Below are 17,818 nucleotides of genomic sequence, written 5' to 3' on the forward strand. Positions count from 1 at the left end.
AGTCCCTGTAAAGGCAATTAAAAAATAATAATAATCTAAACACATTGTAAATATTAGAAATGCATTGCTAAAACACATTACAAAAACTGAACTGTGAAGAACTGAATTGTGGAGTTGGACCATTAAACAGTTTTTCACCATTGCTGTGTTACAAAACAGATCGGTGTCCTTATTTAAATTTCCGAAGAACGATAATATCAAGAAGAGGTGGATTAATTTTGTGAAGAGCCACCTTGATGGAGAGCTGAGGATCACCACCAACACCTGCCTCTGTAGTGATCATTTTACACAGGATAGTTTTATAAACTTTCGTCTGAGACAACTGGGGTTCACTGATAATCCACTGTTACTGGTGAATGTGGCCGAACCGACTATCTCCTGCCTCGGCCTTTATCCTCCCGTCCCGCAAGTGGGCGTGGTTTCAGCGCAGCCAGCGGACACGCCCCCAGCGTTTGACTTTTTTTATTTATTTTTTATTTATTTATGCTTAATTTATTTACTTGGCAGCTTTTTTATCATTCAAATTTGGCTGGGTGGCTCATAACACATTTTTCTGTGGTGTGACAAACTCAAACACGTACTTAATTTTTACTTTACAGGGACTTTAAAGGTGATGTTTGTCATTTCTTTCAATGTTAAAGGGCACCCATTAAGCTTCTTTTTACAAAATGTAAATTAAGGCTCTGATGTCCCCAGAGTGTGTATGTGAAGTGTAAGGTGGATGCCAGCAATTCTGGGCAACCCCGCAAGAAACCAAAAGGCTCTCCTGAGAATTAACATTTGAACTCTCTCTTAATATGTAACAGCAACATCCGAGACGCACCACACAGTGCAGCTCACACCTCACTTTTACAGTCTCATCTCCTCCTGCTCCCCCTCACCTAAAACTCACTAAAAACCTATACGATGTCAAATATGTACAATAAGTAACAATACATGTTTGGTATCATTTAAAATGTCTCAGTGCGCCTGGTAAAATGGTCTCATTCTCCCAGTCATAATACAAAGCTGCAGGAACTAGGAACGATTTTAGTTCTAGGAACTCCATTTGGAGGAACTAATTTAGCTCCTACTCCAGAGTAGGGTCTAAACCAGCACTATACCATAAATATCCGTGATGTTAGTATACACTGATGTAAACTTTATATCCGTAAAACTTCTAGGAACTGTAATAAAGTGCGTGGTCTAGCTTTCATTACTGGCGTGACCGGTATCGCTCTGGAGACTATAAGCTGGATCACGAACAGTTGGTACTGATCCATCCTCGAGTAGGGCTGTGACGGTGGCAGTTTTGTACCACCGCGGTGGTAAAGGACCAACTACCGGCGGTTGCGGTTGTTTTTAAATAAAAAAATAATAAACGAGGCTCAAATATCCATTTCGTAACAGACATGCCTGTTTATTTGAGAAATTCCGTCAAAGAAACACACTAAAGCCTGTAAAGCATTTAAATAAATATCAGTAAATAATGGTAACTTAAATAATATAATAAAAGTTAAATATTTAAAAAACAAACATTTGTTTTATATTTCCACACAAAGACGCGTCATATAGCCTACCGCTCTGCGCTTTGAGAGGGATGTGGGACACGAGCAGGAAAGAGACCATCGATCTCTTTTCTGATATCTTCATGTTTTCTACTTGTTGTAAAAGGTCTGAAGAGCGTATTTTTTCTTCCACAAGGGCAAGGCATTTAGGCTATGTTTGATTTTACGCTGCCAGAGAAAGCACAACTAAAATCACCTGCGTGTATGAAACACGGTTTACAAATAAACTTGACGAGCCTTACCATGTCTAATAACAAGCACAAACTGTGTTAAAAAGAATTTGACGTGCAAGTAAAAAGGTAGACTATCTGTCCTAAAGCGTTTTTCTACTTTACCACAGTAAAGAACGGCAATATAATAGGCCATAATTAAAAGTGAACCAATAAAGAAACGCTTATAATCCCCTTCGAAAATAGGTGAGGATTTGGGAAAAGAAACAAGAGATTTCATGTCCAGTGGAATAACTAATGGAATATAGTTAAATTCGCTGATAATCGGGTGACCAGATCGCAAACCAGGATACAAAGCTGACAAAGCTTAAATGTATGGGCTCACGCATAACTCTCTCATTCGTCATGAATCCAAATGTTTCCATGCCTGTGATGTAACATTTAATTGCTAACCTATTATCTATTTTGAATGAATAAATTAAGCATTTATATAGCACTTTTCATATGTACTACTTTACAATCATGTCGGGGTCTCTCCTCAACCACAACCAGTGTGCAGCGTCCACTTGCAGGGCTCCAGAATAACTTTTTTTACTAGGAGCGCTGTAGCCCCTGACTGAACATTTTAGGAGCACAAGCAGAAAATTTAGGGGCACACCTAAAATCAGCTTGCAATGCAATTATTCAAATTTCCTCCAAAATAACTGTAATACTGACACATTATTTAATAATAAATAGACTTAGCATACAGATATTACAATGTGCAGTTTTATTTTAAGTTCACAGACTCCAGACTAATATTTGAGGGCCGCAGCACCGGAGCCACTGAGTTCAGCAGAGAGTTTCTGGTAGCACTGGGGCTGACAATAAAGCACTAAGCTTAATTTAGGGTGTAGATGAAATTAACTTGAATTATTATTATCATCATGTCTTAATATTCATTAAAAAGCAAAACGAGTGAAAACATTTTTTATTAGGGAGTGAAAATAGCCAATAAGCATCCTACTGTTTACAAAAAAATATATAAATGTAAAAACATATTTAGAATTTTTTTATAGAAACAATTTAATTTAAGTGTTTAAATAAAAGAGTTTTCCTACATCTTACATTTTTTTTGTTTTAGGGCAATCTTTAAAGGATAAAAAAAAAATGGGTTGGTCATCACATTAAAAATAACATTTATATGAGATATTATAGTTTTTCAGTGCTGGAAAAAAAGTGGTAGTACTTGTAAGCGTTTGACTATTTCTGTCACAATACCATAGTTATGGTTAGAGTTAATACATTGGCCTAAATCCATGGTGAATGTTGCTGATTTGTTACAGTAACGTAACTACTTTTTCGGGTAAAAAGTAGTGTAACGCTCTACTGCTGAAAATTTGGTAACGAAACGTATTTACTTTTACAATTCGCCACGACGTTACTTTTCCCAGGAACAGATTTGACAGTGACACTGTCTTCTCAGCTGCGCTTGCAATACAAGCTCCACACGGTCTACGTGACCGGCTGGAAGCAGAGCAGTTAATTCACTGCGCAAACCAAAAGTAATACCACCGGATGAAAACGGGTTGGCATTTAAAACACCAAATATTAAGGATTGGCATATCAAGCAAAAATAATATTCGATGATTGTTCGAAAATCGTACCTCTCCCCCCACATGCTCACCGGTAAGACGGCGTTCACTCAAATCCCGCTCCGACATTACATTTCTCTGTACTGTAGTCTAATAAGCCTACGTGTTGTATCCTAGTTATTAAAGAAAACGATTTAACTTCATATTTATGTTTAAATAAATAAATAAAAAAATTTTTATTTCATCTATGTTGATTATATAAAAAATGAAAAATGAAAAGCATGAGTAAGATTATAAAATGCGCAATCGGGAGACAAATGGAGTGGGCAGACATGATTTTGACCACTTCATTAAGTCTGTTCTTGTAGAAAGCCTTTCTTTAAAGTGAATTTCGTTTTGTATTAATTGAATCTTAATTTTATTCAATGTTTCATCAACGAATTGCCTGGATTTAATAAATAAGAAGTAAATATAGCAGGCAATATAATCAGGATTTCTCATGAGCTCCGTTTCGGCGCGTGAACTGGAGCTCGCCTCATAAATGAACCCAAACTCAGCGTATAAGCTTTGCCTCAAATACCTGAGAAATTTATTGGAAGCTTGAAATGTGTGCTTTTAAACAAAACTATTAAAAACGAAAGAAAACATAATCTCTGCTTATGTAATCCGTATGAAATGTGCATTTCTCTCTGGCGCGCTCACTACTTACTGCGAAGATCGCGAGTCAGCATCATCAACTTCATCTTTGCAGCCGACACCGACAGAAAACACTTGTTTATTAATAAAGAATTGAAATGTCTCCTAGCTATATTTGACATATTCATAATCATTACTTTTGCTGGTTCTTTGTGACATTTTTCATGCGTCACCACCGCTCAATAGTTAATATTGTTCTTTGGTGTTCACTTTATACAGGTTTTTCAAATGTTTTTTTAAATAAAAATATTTATTTTTCTATTTTAAAATCTATTTTTTTCAAAAAAAATTCTTCTAGTTTTTCAATAAGTAGAGTTCATAGTAGAACTTTATGTAGGCCTACACATTTAGGAACAGATATTGGGTTCTGCCCAAACTCAAGCAACATAAATGTAACGTAAAAGTAACGAGTAACGTAAAAAGTTACTTTCCAAAGGGGGTAACTAAGTAAAGTAACGGATTACTTTTTTAAGAAGTAACGAGTAACGAGCAAACACTACTTTTTAAAAGTAACTGCCCCAACACTGCTGATTTCTGGACTGAACGCCTTCTATAGCCTAAGTGTTTCTCCTGGTTTCCACGTCAGCGCTGTTTCATCTGATATCTATGGTTTATAACAGAGAACTCTGCACCGAATCAGAACGTTTTTCACTGGATCTAGCAGCGATGATGTTATTAATTTTGAGGCGAATTCAATGGATTTCTTCACTGGATCTCCAGAGTCTGGATCTCCTAGTAAGTGTCGCGTGATCGATATCGGCCCGCGACTGGCAAGTTGGGGGGCGCTGCGCTGTTTATGATTTGTCCGAACTAATAAATGGTCCATGAAGCATAAATGAGTAGCGCATTTTCGTTCCGCTTTCGTTTTGTTTGCATTCGCTGCTCAGCAACGTTGTGGTCGCGCCAGCGCGACCTAAATAAATATTTGGTCGCACTGGCATGAAAAATGCTCGCAGTCTGGAGCCCTGACTTGGATAACTTTTGTAAACAAAGCATTTTGCTTCACTTGTGCCATAATATTCATGTAAAACAGCATTCACATACAAAAAATGTGTTTTGGTGGACCACCACCAGTGCTAGGTGGCGCTTTACAACCGCGGTGCTTCACTCTTACATCCAACTGACAACAGAATACCGGGATTGCTTACGAGACATTTGATGTCGCTACAGCTGCTCGAACGCGGAAGAATGGCTGAACGAAAACGAAGTAGTGTACAACTCACTGAGGGGGGAAAATATGGTAATGCAGGACTATCGGTCAGCGGCCGAGGGGGCGGGGCCTGAGCAGTATATCACACTGCTCAGACATTCAAAACGGCATGTCTAATGTGACTGCTTTTGTTTAATGGGGATTTAAAAAAAAGGTGAGGGTGGATTTTTATCATTGTAGGGTGAATGTGTTCACACAATCACATTTATGTCCAAAAAGTGGATTTTGAATAATAGGTGCCCTTTAAAACACATTGTCCTACCCAGCAACACTGGCTTCACCGATGATGTGAATTTGGGCAAAGCTAATTGTTTGTCTGACTAATAGCAGAAAAAGAGGGAATATTCAGAAAACCTGTTTATGTAGTTTCTTTTAACTCTCCCTGATAAAATTATTATTTTTTGATTGTCCAACAACTAAAATTATTAATACTTTACATCCTGTAGTTCAGAAATTCCTTAGATTTCCTAAATTAATTATGCTGACCTGCAATGATTAGTCTCGGGTGGAAGAGGCGAGCATTTTCCTCAAGTCTGTCATACTCAATGTATCCAGTTTCTGGATTTACCTGGGGGGGAGAATGGTAACACTTTACAATAAGGTCCCAATAGTTAATGTTAGTTAATGCATTAACTAAAATGTGCAATTAGAAACACAGTAAGAGTATTTATTCATATTTGTTACCATTAGTTAATAAAAATTGTTAGTTAACTGTTCATTGTTAGTTCACTTCTATTAAAAAATATGAACAGAAACAACTTTTGATTTGAATAATGTCTTAGTAAATGTTGAACTTAACACTTACTAAAGAGATCACTACAATGTTGATTATAATCACAAGGTTACCTTATAAGGCATAGATTCAAAGAAAATAGATGTGGCTGAGATTTTCTTCTTGTCAGTCATGAAGCCATGGGTGAGATGGCCGCCATCAGGAAGATCAAGGCCCATGATCCGCCCATGAGGTTCCACTATGGCTGTGTATACGGCAAAGTTCGCAGGTGACCCTGAGGAAAAAATTAACTATTTTGAACAATGTGCGATTGAGTTAATGTTTCAAATGTTACATCATCTCTTCCAGAAGTAACAGTCCAGTGACAGAAACAAGCCTACCAGAGTACGGTTGAACATTCACTCCCCATTTATCCGGGTCGAGGCCGTAGACCTTGAGAGCTCTTGCCTGACACACACGCTCCAATTCATCAACATGCTCTGTGCCTCCATAATATCTTATAACATTAAACAAAATTTGGCATTTAACAAGCCCATCTTTCAACATGTAGCCTAAGTGCTAAGTCTAAATGAAATAATATAAATCTTATTATCATTACAAAACAACATTAAACTGTTATTAAACAGTACATAAAAATATCATTGCACAATAGTCACCTCTGACCAGGATAACCCTCAGAGTACTTGTTGTTCATGCAGGAACCAAGAGCCTCCAAAACAGCTCGACTAGTGAAGTTCTCAGAGGCAATGAGCTCTAATCCATACGTCTGCCGCCGCTTCTCTTTCTTTATTAAGTCAAATACCTAGTGCAAACAGAAATCTATTAATGCGATAAACAGATAAGGAATGACACAAGTCGTTTTAATTGAGTCAAGCACAGAGGTGCTACAGCTGTCAGTCACGGGGCAGATAATAGTCTAGGAGACACATTTCACAATATCACTCATGGTTGGTAATACACTGCATGCTTTCAAAATAATATAGTCTTAAGGCTGTTTGTATAATCACACACTTACTTACCTCAGGATCATTTGTGCTGAGAGGCTCCAGCATCATCTTGTTATGAGATTCCCATGTTGTATTATTATGGCCGTTGAGCTGAGCCATAGTTGATTACCTCTAGAGGAAATTATGTTATTGTTAAATGTGACAAGACTCCCATATGCAAAACATACTGTATACACACTGGCATACATAATTTATAATAGAAGCATTAATGTACTTGAGTTAGAGTTCTTAAACTTTGCAGGGTATTCTTCGTCCAAATGCAAATTAGTTAAAACGCTTTTTTAACTTAAAGTACTAAAATTACTTAAAGTGAAATAAGTTGCATATAAATAAAACATTTTTTTAATGAAAACTGAAAATATATGAATAAATACCATAATAGTATCTAGTACTAAAAAAACACTGCTCAGCTGTCAATCAAATGATGCAACTGCAGCTGCCAGCGCGGAGCATGCTTACGAAACACAACTGTTTTTCCCATAGACTGTAAAAAAAAAAGGTTTTTCCACGTCTTGTCGATTACTTTAGGGGTAAAACTAAATTAGATTCGCAGCTAGTGTGACACACAAACCGGAACTACTGCCTTTAGTGTTACATTTTTCCCGCGAAATACATCCTGTAACTAAAATAAAACGCAAGTGAGTGATGGAAACGTTTACGAATAAAAACTGAAACGACGCGGCTATTTGCATATAGCACTAATGTAAACGCTCTTTACGCACATAACGTTATCTGCACAACCCTAAGAGTTAACATAAGTTAAATCGGCCAAGAATGTGGAGCACATGCAGACAGTCACAAGGTTTTGATTTGATCCACTAAATCACAACTCTGTGTACGTTACCTAAACTTTAAACATAGCTAGTTATATAAAGTGTGAATGTTCTTCCACTTACCCTAACAAACGTGATGAATGCTTCGTTCCTAATTACTTTTAGTGAATGTAAATGTTCTTTTAGGTTTCCTCGTGTCAAAGTCCGCGAAATTTGGAGACCGATGATCACGCTGCGGGGCGTGGCTAGTCGATCTACCCGCGCACTAACGACTGGCGTGGTAGAGAATACAGGGGGCACATTTTCTGCTTTGTTCAGATCTTGCATTTGAATAACTTAGACTTCACAAACACAAATGCTATTTTTTAAGGCTTAAGAACACCCTGGGCTTTTCTGGGACTTTGAGAACAAAGGTAAGGGGTTGTGTACAATATATGACCAATAAGATAATGCTAAAAATATATATATTTTAAACATATTCGCAATATGATTAAAAATGCACTCTAAAAATGATCTAGAAATATATTATAATATATAATGTAATGAAATAAAAATAATATAAATGTCAATATATATATATATATAACAACTACAAAATGTCAAAAATATAAATGCATTCAAGTACAATGTACAGAACTACACCTTTAAAAAAATCTAAATTTCCTCGGAAGGGATTCAAGAATACTATTAAGATTAATAAAACAATTCACGATATAATAAAAAAGTTCTGACATTTTATTGGTATGTTTTTCTTTACATTATTCGAAGGGAATACCATTCAGAACATTCTAAACGACACCCAGGTCCTTTACAACTGAGGACAGATGTCTTTATTCGTACAGTAATCCTTTAAACTGAGATGGCAAAGTTCACTCAGTTACATATGGCAATATGTTAATATATTAATAAATATATGTCTATAGGTAATATCACTGAGTGAAAACAAGCATTAAGATTTAGTCACTTTCACAGATTTCACAAAGGCATTTTATTTGGACAATAAAATGCCTGCTCTCTGGGTTAATATATTCTGAAATATTCCTTTTCAAAGGAACATTGTGTTATATCATCTTACATAGAATACCACATTATCTTTTGCGTTGTCTTCAAAAATAACATTGTCAATATGATTGTATACTGTCCACAAATGCATTGAAACCTCTAAGAATCCAATATTTGGATTACTTGAGTGACAATGTATGTAGTCCTTTAGCCGCTGCTGCTACCGCCGCTGTTGCGTCTTTTTCTACAATGACAAAGAAGAAAACATTAATTAATCTCTGATTTGCCATGAGACAATTTGCCCACATTTACATTGCATAGTTTAAGTGACCCATTTTTTCCTTCCATGTGGCACAGATTGGATATGACCCACAAACATGTAAGCAGGAAAAAAGAATATCCGATATTCTCAAATCGGTTTCACACCTCATTCATATGTGGAAATAAATCTGACATGAATCGGATATGTGCATTTGCATCTGTCATGTAAGCAGCGGACAGATCAGATATTCCCACTGTCAATGCGAGTCGTATGTCATTTAAAAAGCAATGGTGGCGAATGATGTCAACTCAGATGGACACCAACTGCGATCACATGACTTTTTTCATTGTCCAGGCTGCAACAAGTGCTCTCGTCTTTTTTCCCCTCTGCCTTAAGAGACCAATGTTTTGCTGACCTTAAAAGCAAAATTATCATTTCGTATGCGTCCATTGCAAATCGCGCCATTTTTACTTCCTTTTTGATCTAAGCTTTTCCGGGTCAGTACGTCTACATTGGGTTGTTACGCCAAGTGTATGGTGTAAATGCATATATCGGATATGGGTCACTCACTTTTAAAAGAAGATGTAAGCAGGGCCCACACAGTTGTTCAGAAGTAATCTAATCGAATTTTGGCTATTGGATTGGAGCAAATTTAAAATATAATAAATAAAATATATAAATTAAATTTAAAATATATAAAATATCTGAATAACTTTTAATGTGTTACGTTAACATACCGGACACCTATTCAGCCTGTTGTTCTGTGTTCTATTGTGTAGTTTAATAACTTTCCTTTCAAGATTAAATTTCTGTTCTTGGTCTTGGATTTTGTTAAATAAATTTCTAAATAAATGCGACTTATAGTCCAGTGCGACTTATATATGTGTTTTTACTCTTCATGACGCATTTTTTTGACTGATGCGACTTATAGTCCGGATAATACGATATGTTGTTTTCTTTCTCTTTATATAAAACACTTAAAGTGACCCACACTGACTCTTCTACCTGTTGCTCTTTGCATATCTAGCAGTCTACTACACTGTGAAATGTAACCCCATGAAATCCAGATTTGATCATCCGGAGAGTGTCTATCTGGATCAGAGTGATCCAATCCTATTTTACTTTTTTTTTAAACGGTACAAAAGAAAACAGAATACCTGATCCTGGATCGCAAAACATGGGATTTATAAATCAAGATTATTCTGATCCAGTTTCAACTTTTTAAACAACTGGACGTCAATTTTTTTTTATATAGTCAACAAATTAAAATTGGTCATCAAGACCTGCAGTGTAAATTTGTAAAGACCTGCAAGTTGTTCATTGTGTCCACAACATTGTGTGCTGAAGATTTACCTTTACGTTCGTCTTCTTTTTTCCGTGCGGCCTCCTCACGTTGTTTTCTAATAATGGCGAGTCGAGCGAGGTCGGCTTTAGCTTGATCTGTCTTTCCTGCTAAATGCATTTTCATATACCTCTCCTTGGCCTTTTGCTTTTCAATCTCTTCTCTGAAATATGGAGAGAAAAAAAGAAGAAAAAAAAGAAATATATATATTGAAATAGCTAAAAGTGAACAGATGTACATATTTAGAAGACTATGTATAAAAGTATATTAAAGTATATCAAACATTTAGTATAATGTGAGCAGCAATGACATAAAAAATTATACAAATAAAATTATGACAAATAATGAGATGGTAACAAGTAGTTAGAGATAAAGACGTTGGCTTTTACCTTTCTCTTCTGGAAAGCTGTTTAGGACCCTCAAGTTCTATCTCTGTGACTTTCTTTGTTTTTTGGGCAACTCGATTAGGATTTTCAATCTCTATCAATCCCTCAATACCCTTCTTTTTCTGTGATAAAAATGGAGACAGTGTTGTTATTGTTAACTGAAACTAAAACTATTAAAATGGTTTAGTTAATATATATATATATATATATATATATATATATACATACACTTTAATAAGAAAATAAATAGAATAAAAAAAAATTGAAAATAATATTAGATAAAAAGATGTGAACTTAAAAAAACAAAATGAACATAGTAACGTTGGCTTTGCAACTAAATGAAATAAAATAGGTTAATGTTGAAGTAATAAATTACTAATACTAAACCTGAAATAAAAATCAATTAAAGCTAAATAGAAACATAACATGAAAAATTTTACTTCAACTAAAATATAAAAATAAAAGCTAATTCAAAATATTTATTTATGAAGTATCGCCAACCAACCTTCATCCATCAGATGACTGTGACTGACATTCCACATCTATAATTCCTACGTTCTAAACACCGTGATTGAGTAACTAATCAAAGAGCAATGCTCTGCTCCACCCAGCGAGATTCCACATGAATTCAACTGAGTGAAGGTCCAATCAAACCAGGGGCGATAACTATAACGATATTTTAATAATCATTCTAGTTCTATGTGGTAATCCACCCCACAATTATGACAATAACGACACAGCAACAAACAATATTGTTGGAATCACTTTTTAAAACTATTTTTTTCAGCTGATGAATGAAAGAAACATTGACAGCCAATCAGAATCCACAGACTTTAAAAAGCTTAGTATTAAAGCCGCAGACGACAAATCTGCAGCACACACTTACAATAAACAGAACGTTAGAACATACATTAGTGTGGATATAGTTATCGTTATAGTAATTGTTCTTGGTGTGAGCGATCCACATCCACGTCCTGCCACGGTAGTCTCTGAATTAATGAATTAATCTGCAGAAGTATCTAAAAGTAGATGGACAGCTCTACAGGAACATGGAAGCATATAGATATACATAATAAAGGCTAGATGTCTTACGGCGGAGTCTCTAACGTCATCACCCGGTGGCCATCTTGTCACAGGCAAGTTTTCTGGCGGGCTCTGTGGTACCTGATGTAAGGTGAGTGCTATTACACAAATACTATTATCTCTGTGAAATCTTGACAAATTTACAAACGTTATTAACGTCGCTATAATTCTGGATGCTTGAACATGTTGAAATATATAATATTATAATTATTCATAAGTATGCAGTGTCATAACTACATCTCTGACGTTTATAACAAACCAACCCGTTTGAAAATCTGTATAAAATTTAGCAAGTTATGGTTATTTAAAAAGCACATGCTGATTCTGACAAGTTGGCCACCAGGTGCGGACGTCGACCTCCATTGGCCAGCAGCGCGGACGAGACATCTAGCCTTTATTATGTATATCTATGCTTGGAAGCACCAATTCTGAGATCAAATTTACCTGAGACCCCTCATCGTCACTGTCCTCTGAGCCTGATGCTGTCAGTTTGTCCTCACTCTGGTTGTCGTTCACTGCTGCACCTTCTTCTTCTTCCTTCTACAATGTCAAAATAAACCATTACCACATTCAACTGTTCATTTGTTTAGGTAATTTGACTTGCAGATGGCCACTGAATCTGCAAGTTGCAGTAGAGAGTGGAGCTCTTGAGAATCAATAACCTATTGTATTTTTCTTAACTACTTTAAATTGTAAGAAAGGAGGGGAGTTTAAACAGACTAAATTATTGTCTGGCGTACGTCACCAGAGAGAAGTCTGTCATGGCACTGAAAGTTTTATGAATTTTTTTTATTAAAATGACAAGGTCAAAACAACACTGCATGGATGAATCCTTCACAATAAGATAATTAAGACACATTTAGTGAATTAATGGGGTTCATTTTCATTTCATGCCGACTTTAGAAAGCGGTTTATAAACATTTCCTTTCTTAGAGAAACTACTCACAACTGTTCCAGCAGAGGGAGCTGCTGTGTTTGATCGTATTAAAGGGTTAGTCCACATCCATTTTTTTATTCTTTAATTAATTACTCACCCTCTAGTCAGTTATGTTTTTTGGAACGAACAAAGCACTCACATCGCTTCATAAAATTGAGGCTATCTCACTGGAGACATGTGGATTACTTTTATGATGTATTTACTTTCTGGGGCTTGAAAGTGGTAGTTGCATAATTGTCAATTTCATCAAAAAGATCTTCATTTGTGTTCCGAAAATAAACAAAAGTCTTACAGGTTTAGAAACGACATGAGTGTGAGTAGTTAATGACAGAAGTTTCATTTTTGAGTGAACAATCCCTTTAAGACTATTACATAAACATATGCTTACTTTAAAAGCTGATTCTTGCCCATATTTGTTTGTATTTCTGTCTGAAGTTGCAATACAACTTACCTTTTTTCGTTCTTTTTCTTCTTTCATTTGAGCATCTATTTCTTCAGGACTTGTGTAGGTTCTCATACGACCTTTATGGCCCCCTTTTTTCCCTAAAATAAGCAACAACAAAAAAGGCGGGGTGAGCTGGGGTATATCACTTTCTAACAGTATTATTCTCAATTTAAAATATCCAGATAAAGCAGAATACTTATTATAAAAGTAGAGAATACCGACTGTATATAATGTCAATCATTAAAGCAGACTATATGGGCAGAACCAGCTCATGACGTGCTCAATCAGTGATCTAAAACTAAATGATCTCTTACCTCCTTTAGGCATGATGATGACGATTAAACTTAACTTGTTATTAAAAAAAATCTACTCAAAGTCCCAACAAAAGCTTGGTAACAGTTACAGTTATGACAGCAGGTTGCCTCACTTCACCACACTCTCGCGTATCCAATTCTGTAGGTACAAAATTGCAGTAATTAATTGTAAGTGGTTGTGATTGGCTTGGGGGCGATACAGTAAATAAAACAAATATAAAATTCCACGATTAAGTAAGTACAGTCATCGATGATCACATAGCCAGCGGGTCCATATTTCTATATATTTACAATCAGGCACACAATCAGGCACCTAGCCTGACGCAATATACTGGAAGAGAGAATAACATCACAGCTTCACCATAATAAAACCAATGTTGATATGTGTAGGTCAGGATTTCAATGCAATCCATTTGAGCAATGAAATGTCAAATAAAATAAGCCTGATAATAGTTATAGGTCGTTTTATATATGTAAGAACAAAGACAGCTTGTTGACGTAGCTTTCGTGTAACAAGTCATTCTATAAGGACCCAAACTAGTGACGTCATATGCCTGGCGACAGAAATCGGGAAAGTTCCTAATGTATCAGCTCGTTGTTGCTAAATAACTGAGACGATCGTATATTGCCTAAATAATACAATGCCTAAGGTGAAAAGGAGTAGGAAACCACCTCCAGATGGTTGGGAGCTCATAGAGCCAACCCTTGACGAACTGGACCAGAAAATGCGCGAAGGTTCGTTCAGCAAGCTACAATCTATAGCCAAAATGCTAACAAGGCGATTGTTTATTTGGAACGTTTAATGTTCAAGAGGAACGTTGGAGTAATGCAACATTAATATTTATGTATGTCGTTAATAAAACATTAAAATACACTTTTTTATTGTGCTATTGGCTAATACTATCACGTTTATACGTCTACCACGGTGTTCTTAATAGATGCTTTACATTCACAGCTGAAACCGAGCCACATGAAGGAAAACGTAAAGTTGAGTCTCTTTGGCCAATCTTCCGACTTCATCACCAACGCAGCCGTTACATTTTTGACCTTTTCTACAAGAGAAAGGCCATCAGTCGAGGTATAGTAGTTAGATTCAGCTTTGTAGTATTTGTTTTATTTCGAGATATGTAAGTTGTTAACTTTTCATTTCTATTTCATTCCCAGAGCTTTATGATTACTGCATAAAAGAGGGCTATGCAGACAAAAACTTGATTGCCAAATGGAAGAAACAGGGTTATGAAAATCTGTGCTGTCTGCGGTGCATTCAGACGCGCGACACTAACTTTGGAACAAATTGCATATGCAGAGTTCCCAAGGGCAAGCTGGAAGTGGTAAGAATCAGAAAGAGCTTTTTTGCCAAGTTTTACACACACAAGGAATTGACCTTGGTATTAAAGCTTCCAGTACACACTACACGCATATAAATATAACAAGACATGATCAAATTTAAGAATAAAATATGCAATAATATAAGCATTAACAGTATTGAGTAATAATATGAATAAATATGACTGAATTAATTTACAAAGATATTGCGCAAACAGTTGGAGCACTTGCAGCCATGTGCTTTGGGAGGCATTTAAAGGGTTAGTTCACCCAAAAATGACAATTCTGCAAGTAATTAAGCACCCTCAAGTTGTTCCAACACCGTAAGACATTCGTTCATCTTCGGAACACAATTTAATATATTTTTGATGAAATCTGAGAGCTGTCTGACTCCTTCACAGGCTTCTAGGCAATTTAATTCTGCCGGTCCAGAAAAAATTAGTAAAAAACATTGTTAAAATAGTCTAAGTGGCTGAACCTTAAGTTTATCAAGCGACGAGAATACTTTTTGTGCGCAAAAACAAACAAAAATAATGACTTTATTCAACTATTAATTTTCTTCTGCATGGGCCTCTGAGTGAGTTCACAAGAGCGCCACGACGCATGTGCGAGAACTGAGATGGGTCTTGATGTAGTGTTTAAAATGGTTCTAATGTGTGCATTTCCTGGATGTCCGAATCATGAGAAACCAACGAGAAAACGTGAAAGTGCCTTACCAATGCAGCAAAATGAATGGCTTCTCCATCATTTAACCATTTTCACACTTTCCCATCAAATGATCGTAATGCATCTTCTCCGTTCTCGCACATGCGTCGTGGCGCTCTCGTTAACTCACGTCAGAGGCCCACACGGAAGAAAATAAATAGTTGAATAAAGTTGTTTTTTGCACACAAAAAGTATTCTCGTAGATGGTTATGGTTAAGCCACTGTAGTCACTTGGACTATTTTAAAGCCTCAATATGTAATGTTTCGCCGCTAGGGGGTCGCTAACCTCTGACAATAACAAAGGCGTCCGTTGATGACGCAAAATTCAGGTGGAATTATGGAACTTGTCATCAAGCTGGTGGATCTAATAATGTTTATGGATGAGTGAATACGTTGTTTTTAACATGACTGTGGGATAAAGTAGGGCGCGATTGCTAATGAGAGACATATCAGTGCCACACGCGAGTCCCACGGATATAAAGGAATAAGGACCCGCAAGTGCTGTATACTCACACAAGTCAGTTTATTAGACGAATGAAAGGTAATGCAGCGCTGGTTCACTTGGCAAAATTAAATGACATAGAAGCCTATGAAGGAGTGAGCCAGCTCTTAGATTTCATCAAAATATTTTAATTTGTGTTCCGAAGATAAACAAAAGTCTTACGGGGTTGGAACAACATGAGGATGAGTAATTACTGACATAATTTTCATTTTTGGGTGAACTAGCCCTTTAACTGTTTAAGAGGGAAATGGCCTGTGAGAAGAAGCTGTTTCTGTGTCTAAATGTTCTAGTGATTCCATTTTTCTTCACCAAACACTGGTCCTGTTAGTAACTATGTATGCCAAGGTTTGTTACATTTTCTTTCACTGTCCCTAATTTGCTCTCTGTTGTCTTAGGGTCGTATCATTGAGTGCACTCACTGTGGATGCAGAGGATGTTCTGGATGAGGCAAAGGGGAAACGGCTTACTGAGCTTTGATTTGTATTTTTAATACTCTTAATGGTGGTATTACGATGTTGGATCTGTTGAAATAATATGATTGTTTATGTTTTGATTTTTTTTTTTATTAAACTGCTGTATCTTAATCATTCTGGATCGGTGTCCAGTCTCGTACTTTGATTATCAATCATATATATTTATATATATATATAAAAATATTATTTTATATGTCAGGGTTTCCCAGACTGGGGATTGTGATGGAACTGCATGGGGGGGTTGAGTTTAATGAAAAGCTATTAAGTACTTAAATCACAAATTTAAAATAAAAACAATCAAAATAAAATAATAAATACATTTTGTTTGCCTGCATGTCATGTGATTATTAACCGACATCAGAGAGCCACAAACTTAATTTTATTTTGTATATTATTATTGACTTAATCCTATTATTGACCTAACATATTATCTTAAAATCTCAGGGGGTACTTCAAGTAAATATATTAGGTCAAAGAGGTTCAGCTGACAAAAAAAGTTGGGGATAATATCTGAATCTGTACATTTCAATGCGTTTAAAAAAGACAAAAGCCTTCAAAAGATATGCATGGTTAAATGACTAATTGAGCGTGATAATTAAAATAATGGATGTGTTTGTCAGGAGCTGATATGCAATGTTGAGAAAATTTAAAGTGAAATGATTTCAGTAAATCACATGCTGTGTAGGTCTCAGTTTTCAGTGTTACGCACTTAACTAGTATGTGTGTGCACTTCCACAAACCTGGAAGACATTCTGAATATAAGTTATATGCTTTTTTTTTATTTTTTAGAAAGGAAAATTAAAAAGATAAAAGTAGTAGTAGGGAGAGTCAATGAATTATGAATAATTTACTGCCATTGTGAGAACAAAAAATTATTTAAAAAATTAACTGTCTGATTATTTTAAAACAATATAGGATATAATTATAAGTACTTCATTTTTTGGAACTGGAACTGCCTACTCACTCAGCCAACACCTGCAGAATGCCAATTAAAATGTGCCTAATATTATTGACAAAATGTTTACTGATGGTAAAAATTTTGTTCTTTACATCAGTTCCTTGCAGCTTAAGAACAATTTATTAATGAGTGAATGGGTGTTATTCCGTTATCTTAAAAAGAATGAGTTGCCACATTTTCAGAAGTGGATGTGACTTAATTCTTATCTTATCTGTTCAAAATACTCAAATGGACATACCAAGCTTAAATATAATTCCTATTGTTCTACATTTTCTTAACTAAAATATGAAATGGAGAAATACATAAATGTATGACTAAAACTCAGATTTACACATTCACATTTGAAATCCCAGTACCATTTGTTCAGCCGCAC

At 35.8% G+C, this 17,818-nt stretch overlaps 3 protein-coding genes across 6 annotated transcripts in view; 1 reads left to right on the plus strand and 2 right to left on the minus strand.

The window, feature by feature from the left end:
• The window catches only part of shmt1 (serine hydroxymethyltransferase 1 (soluble)), a 54,767-nt gene extending 46,651 nt beyond the window's left edge, over positions 1-8,116 (minus strand). For 2 of the 3 annotated variants that reach the window (XM_079611869.1, XM_079611867.1), the window contains exons 1-2: positions 7,834-7,968; positions 6,950-7,048 (exon numbers count right to left, since the gene is read on the minus strand). In XM_079611869.1, the coding sequence (XP_079467995.1) occupies positions 6,950-7,036 (87 nt within the window). In that variant the 5' untranslated portion in view covers positions 7,037-7,048; positions 7,834-7,968. Of the gene's footprint in view, positions 1-5,683; positions 5,766-6,043; positions 6,205-6,310; positions 6,427-6,586; positions 6,733-6,949; positions 7,049-7,833 lie in introns of all 3 variants that reach the window. The other variant, XM_079611866.1, reaches the window with a different exon arrangement.
• Positions 8,117-8,424: 308 nt separating this feature from the next.
• On the minus strand, positions 8,425-13,981 carry pdap1b (pdgfa associated protein 1b). 2 transcript variants are annotated; one of them, XM_079612071.1, is made up of 7 exons: positions 13,843-13,981; positions 13,482-13,620; positions 13,174-13,265; positions 12,230-12,325; positions 10,706-10,824; positions 10,328-10,479; positions 8,425-8,956 (listed from the first exon to the last, which is right to left on the minus strand). In XM_079612071.1, exons 2-7 carry the CDS (start codon positions 13,492-13,494, stop codon positions 8,892-8,894), a joined length of 537 nt encoding a protein of 178 aa, XP_079468197.1. In that variant the 5' UTR covers positions 13,495-13,620; positions 13,843-13,981; the 3' UTR covers positions 8,425-8,891. The 2 variants fall into 2 exon arrangements, with proteins under 2 accessions (XP_079468197.1, XP_079468196.1); XM_079612070.1 differs by having other exon boundaries at positions 13,724-13,849.
• Positions 13,982-14,075: 94 nt separating this feature from the next.
• bud31 (BUD31 homolog) lies at positions 14,076-16,606 on the plus strand. Its single transcript, XM_079612103.1, has 4 exons — positions 14,076-14,216; positions 14,437-14,559; positions 14,646-14,812; positions 16,410-16,606. The coding sequence occupies exons 1-4, from the start codon at positions 14,123-14,125 to the stop codon at positions 16,458-16,460; spliced, it is 435 nt and encodes a 144-aa protein (XP_079468229.1). The 5' UTR covers positions 14,076-14,122; the 3' UTR covers positions 16,461-16,606.
• Positions 16,607-17,818: the final 1,212 nt, after the last annotated feature.

Source organism: Phoxinus phoxinus (assembly GCF_949152265.1).
Source record: "Phoxinus phoxinus genome assembly, chromosome: 1".
Lineage (NCBI taxonomy): Eukaryota > Metazoa > Chordata > Actinopteri > Cypriniformes > Leuciscidae > Phoxinus > Phoxinus phoxinus.

What these genes read in the sequence shown, in the direction of transcription:
- pdap1b (XM_079612071.1), bottom strand. An exon ending in AAGAAAAAGAACGAAAAAAG is followed by an intron (nt 12,326 to 13,173) that starts GTAAGTTGTATT and finishes TTGACATTGTAG; the next exon opens with AAGGAAGAAGAAGAAGGTGC. An exon ending in CAGCTTTCCAGAAGAGAAAG is followed by an intron (nt 10,480 to 10,705) that starts GTAAAAGCCAAC and finishes TCCATATTTCAG; the next exon opens with AGAAGAGATTGAAAAGCAAA.
- bud31 (XM_079612103.1), top strand. Translation starts at nt 14,123, where the DNA reads ATGCCTAAGGTGAAAAGGAGTAGGAAACCACCTCCAGATGGTTGGGAG. An exon ending in GGACCAGAAAATGCGCGAAG is followed by an intron (nt 14,217 to 14,436) that starts GTTCGTTCAGCA and finishes TTACATTCACAG; the next exon opens with CTGAAACCGAGCCACATGAA. An exon ending in GAGAAAGGCCATCAGTCGAG is followed by an intron (nt 14,560 to 14,645) that starts GTATAGTAGTTA and finishes TTTCATTCCCAG; the next exon opens with AGCTTTATGATTACTGCATA.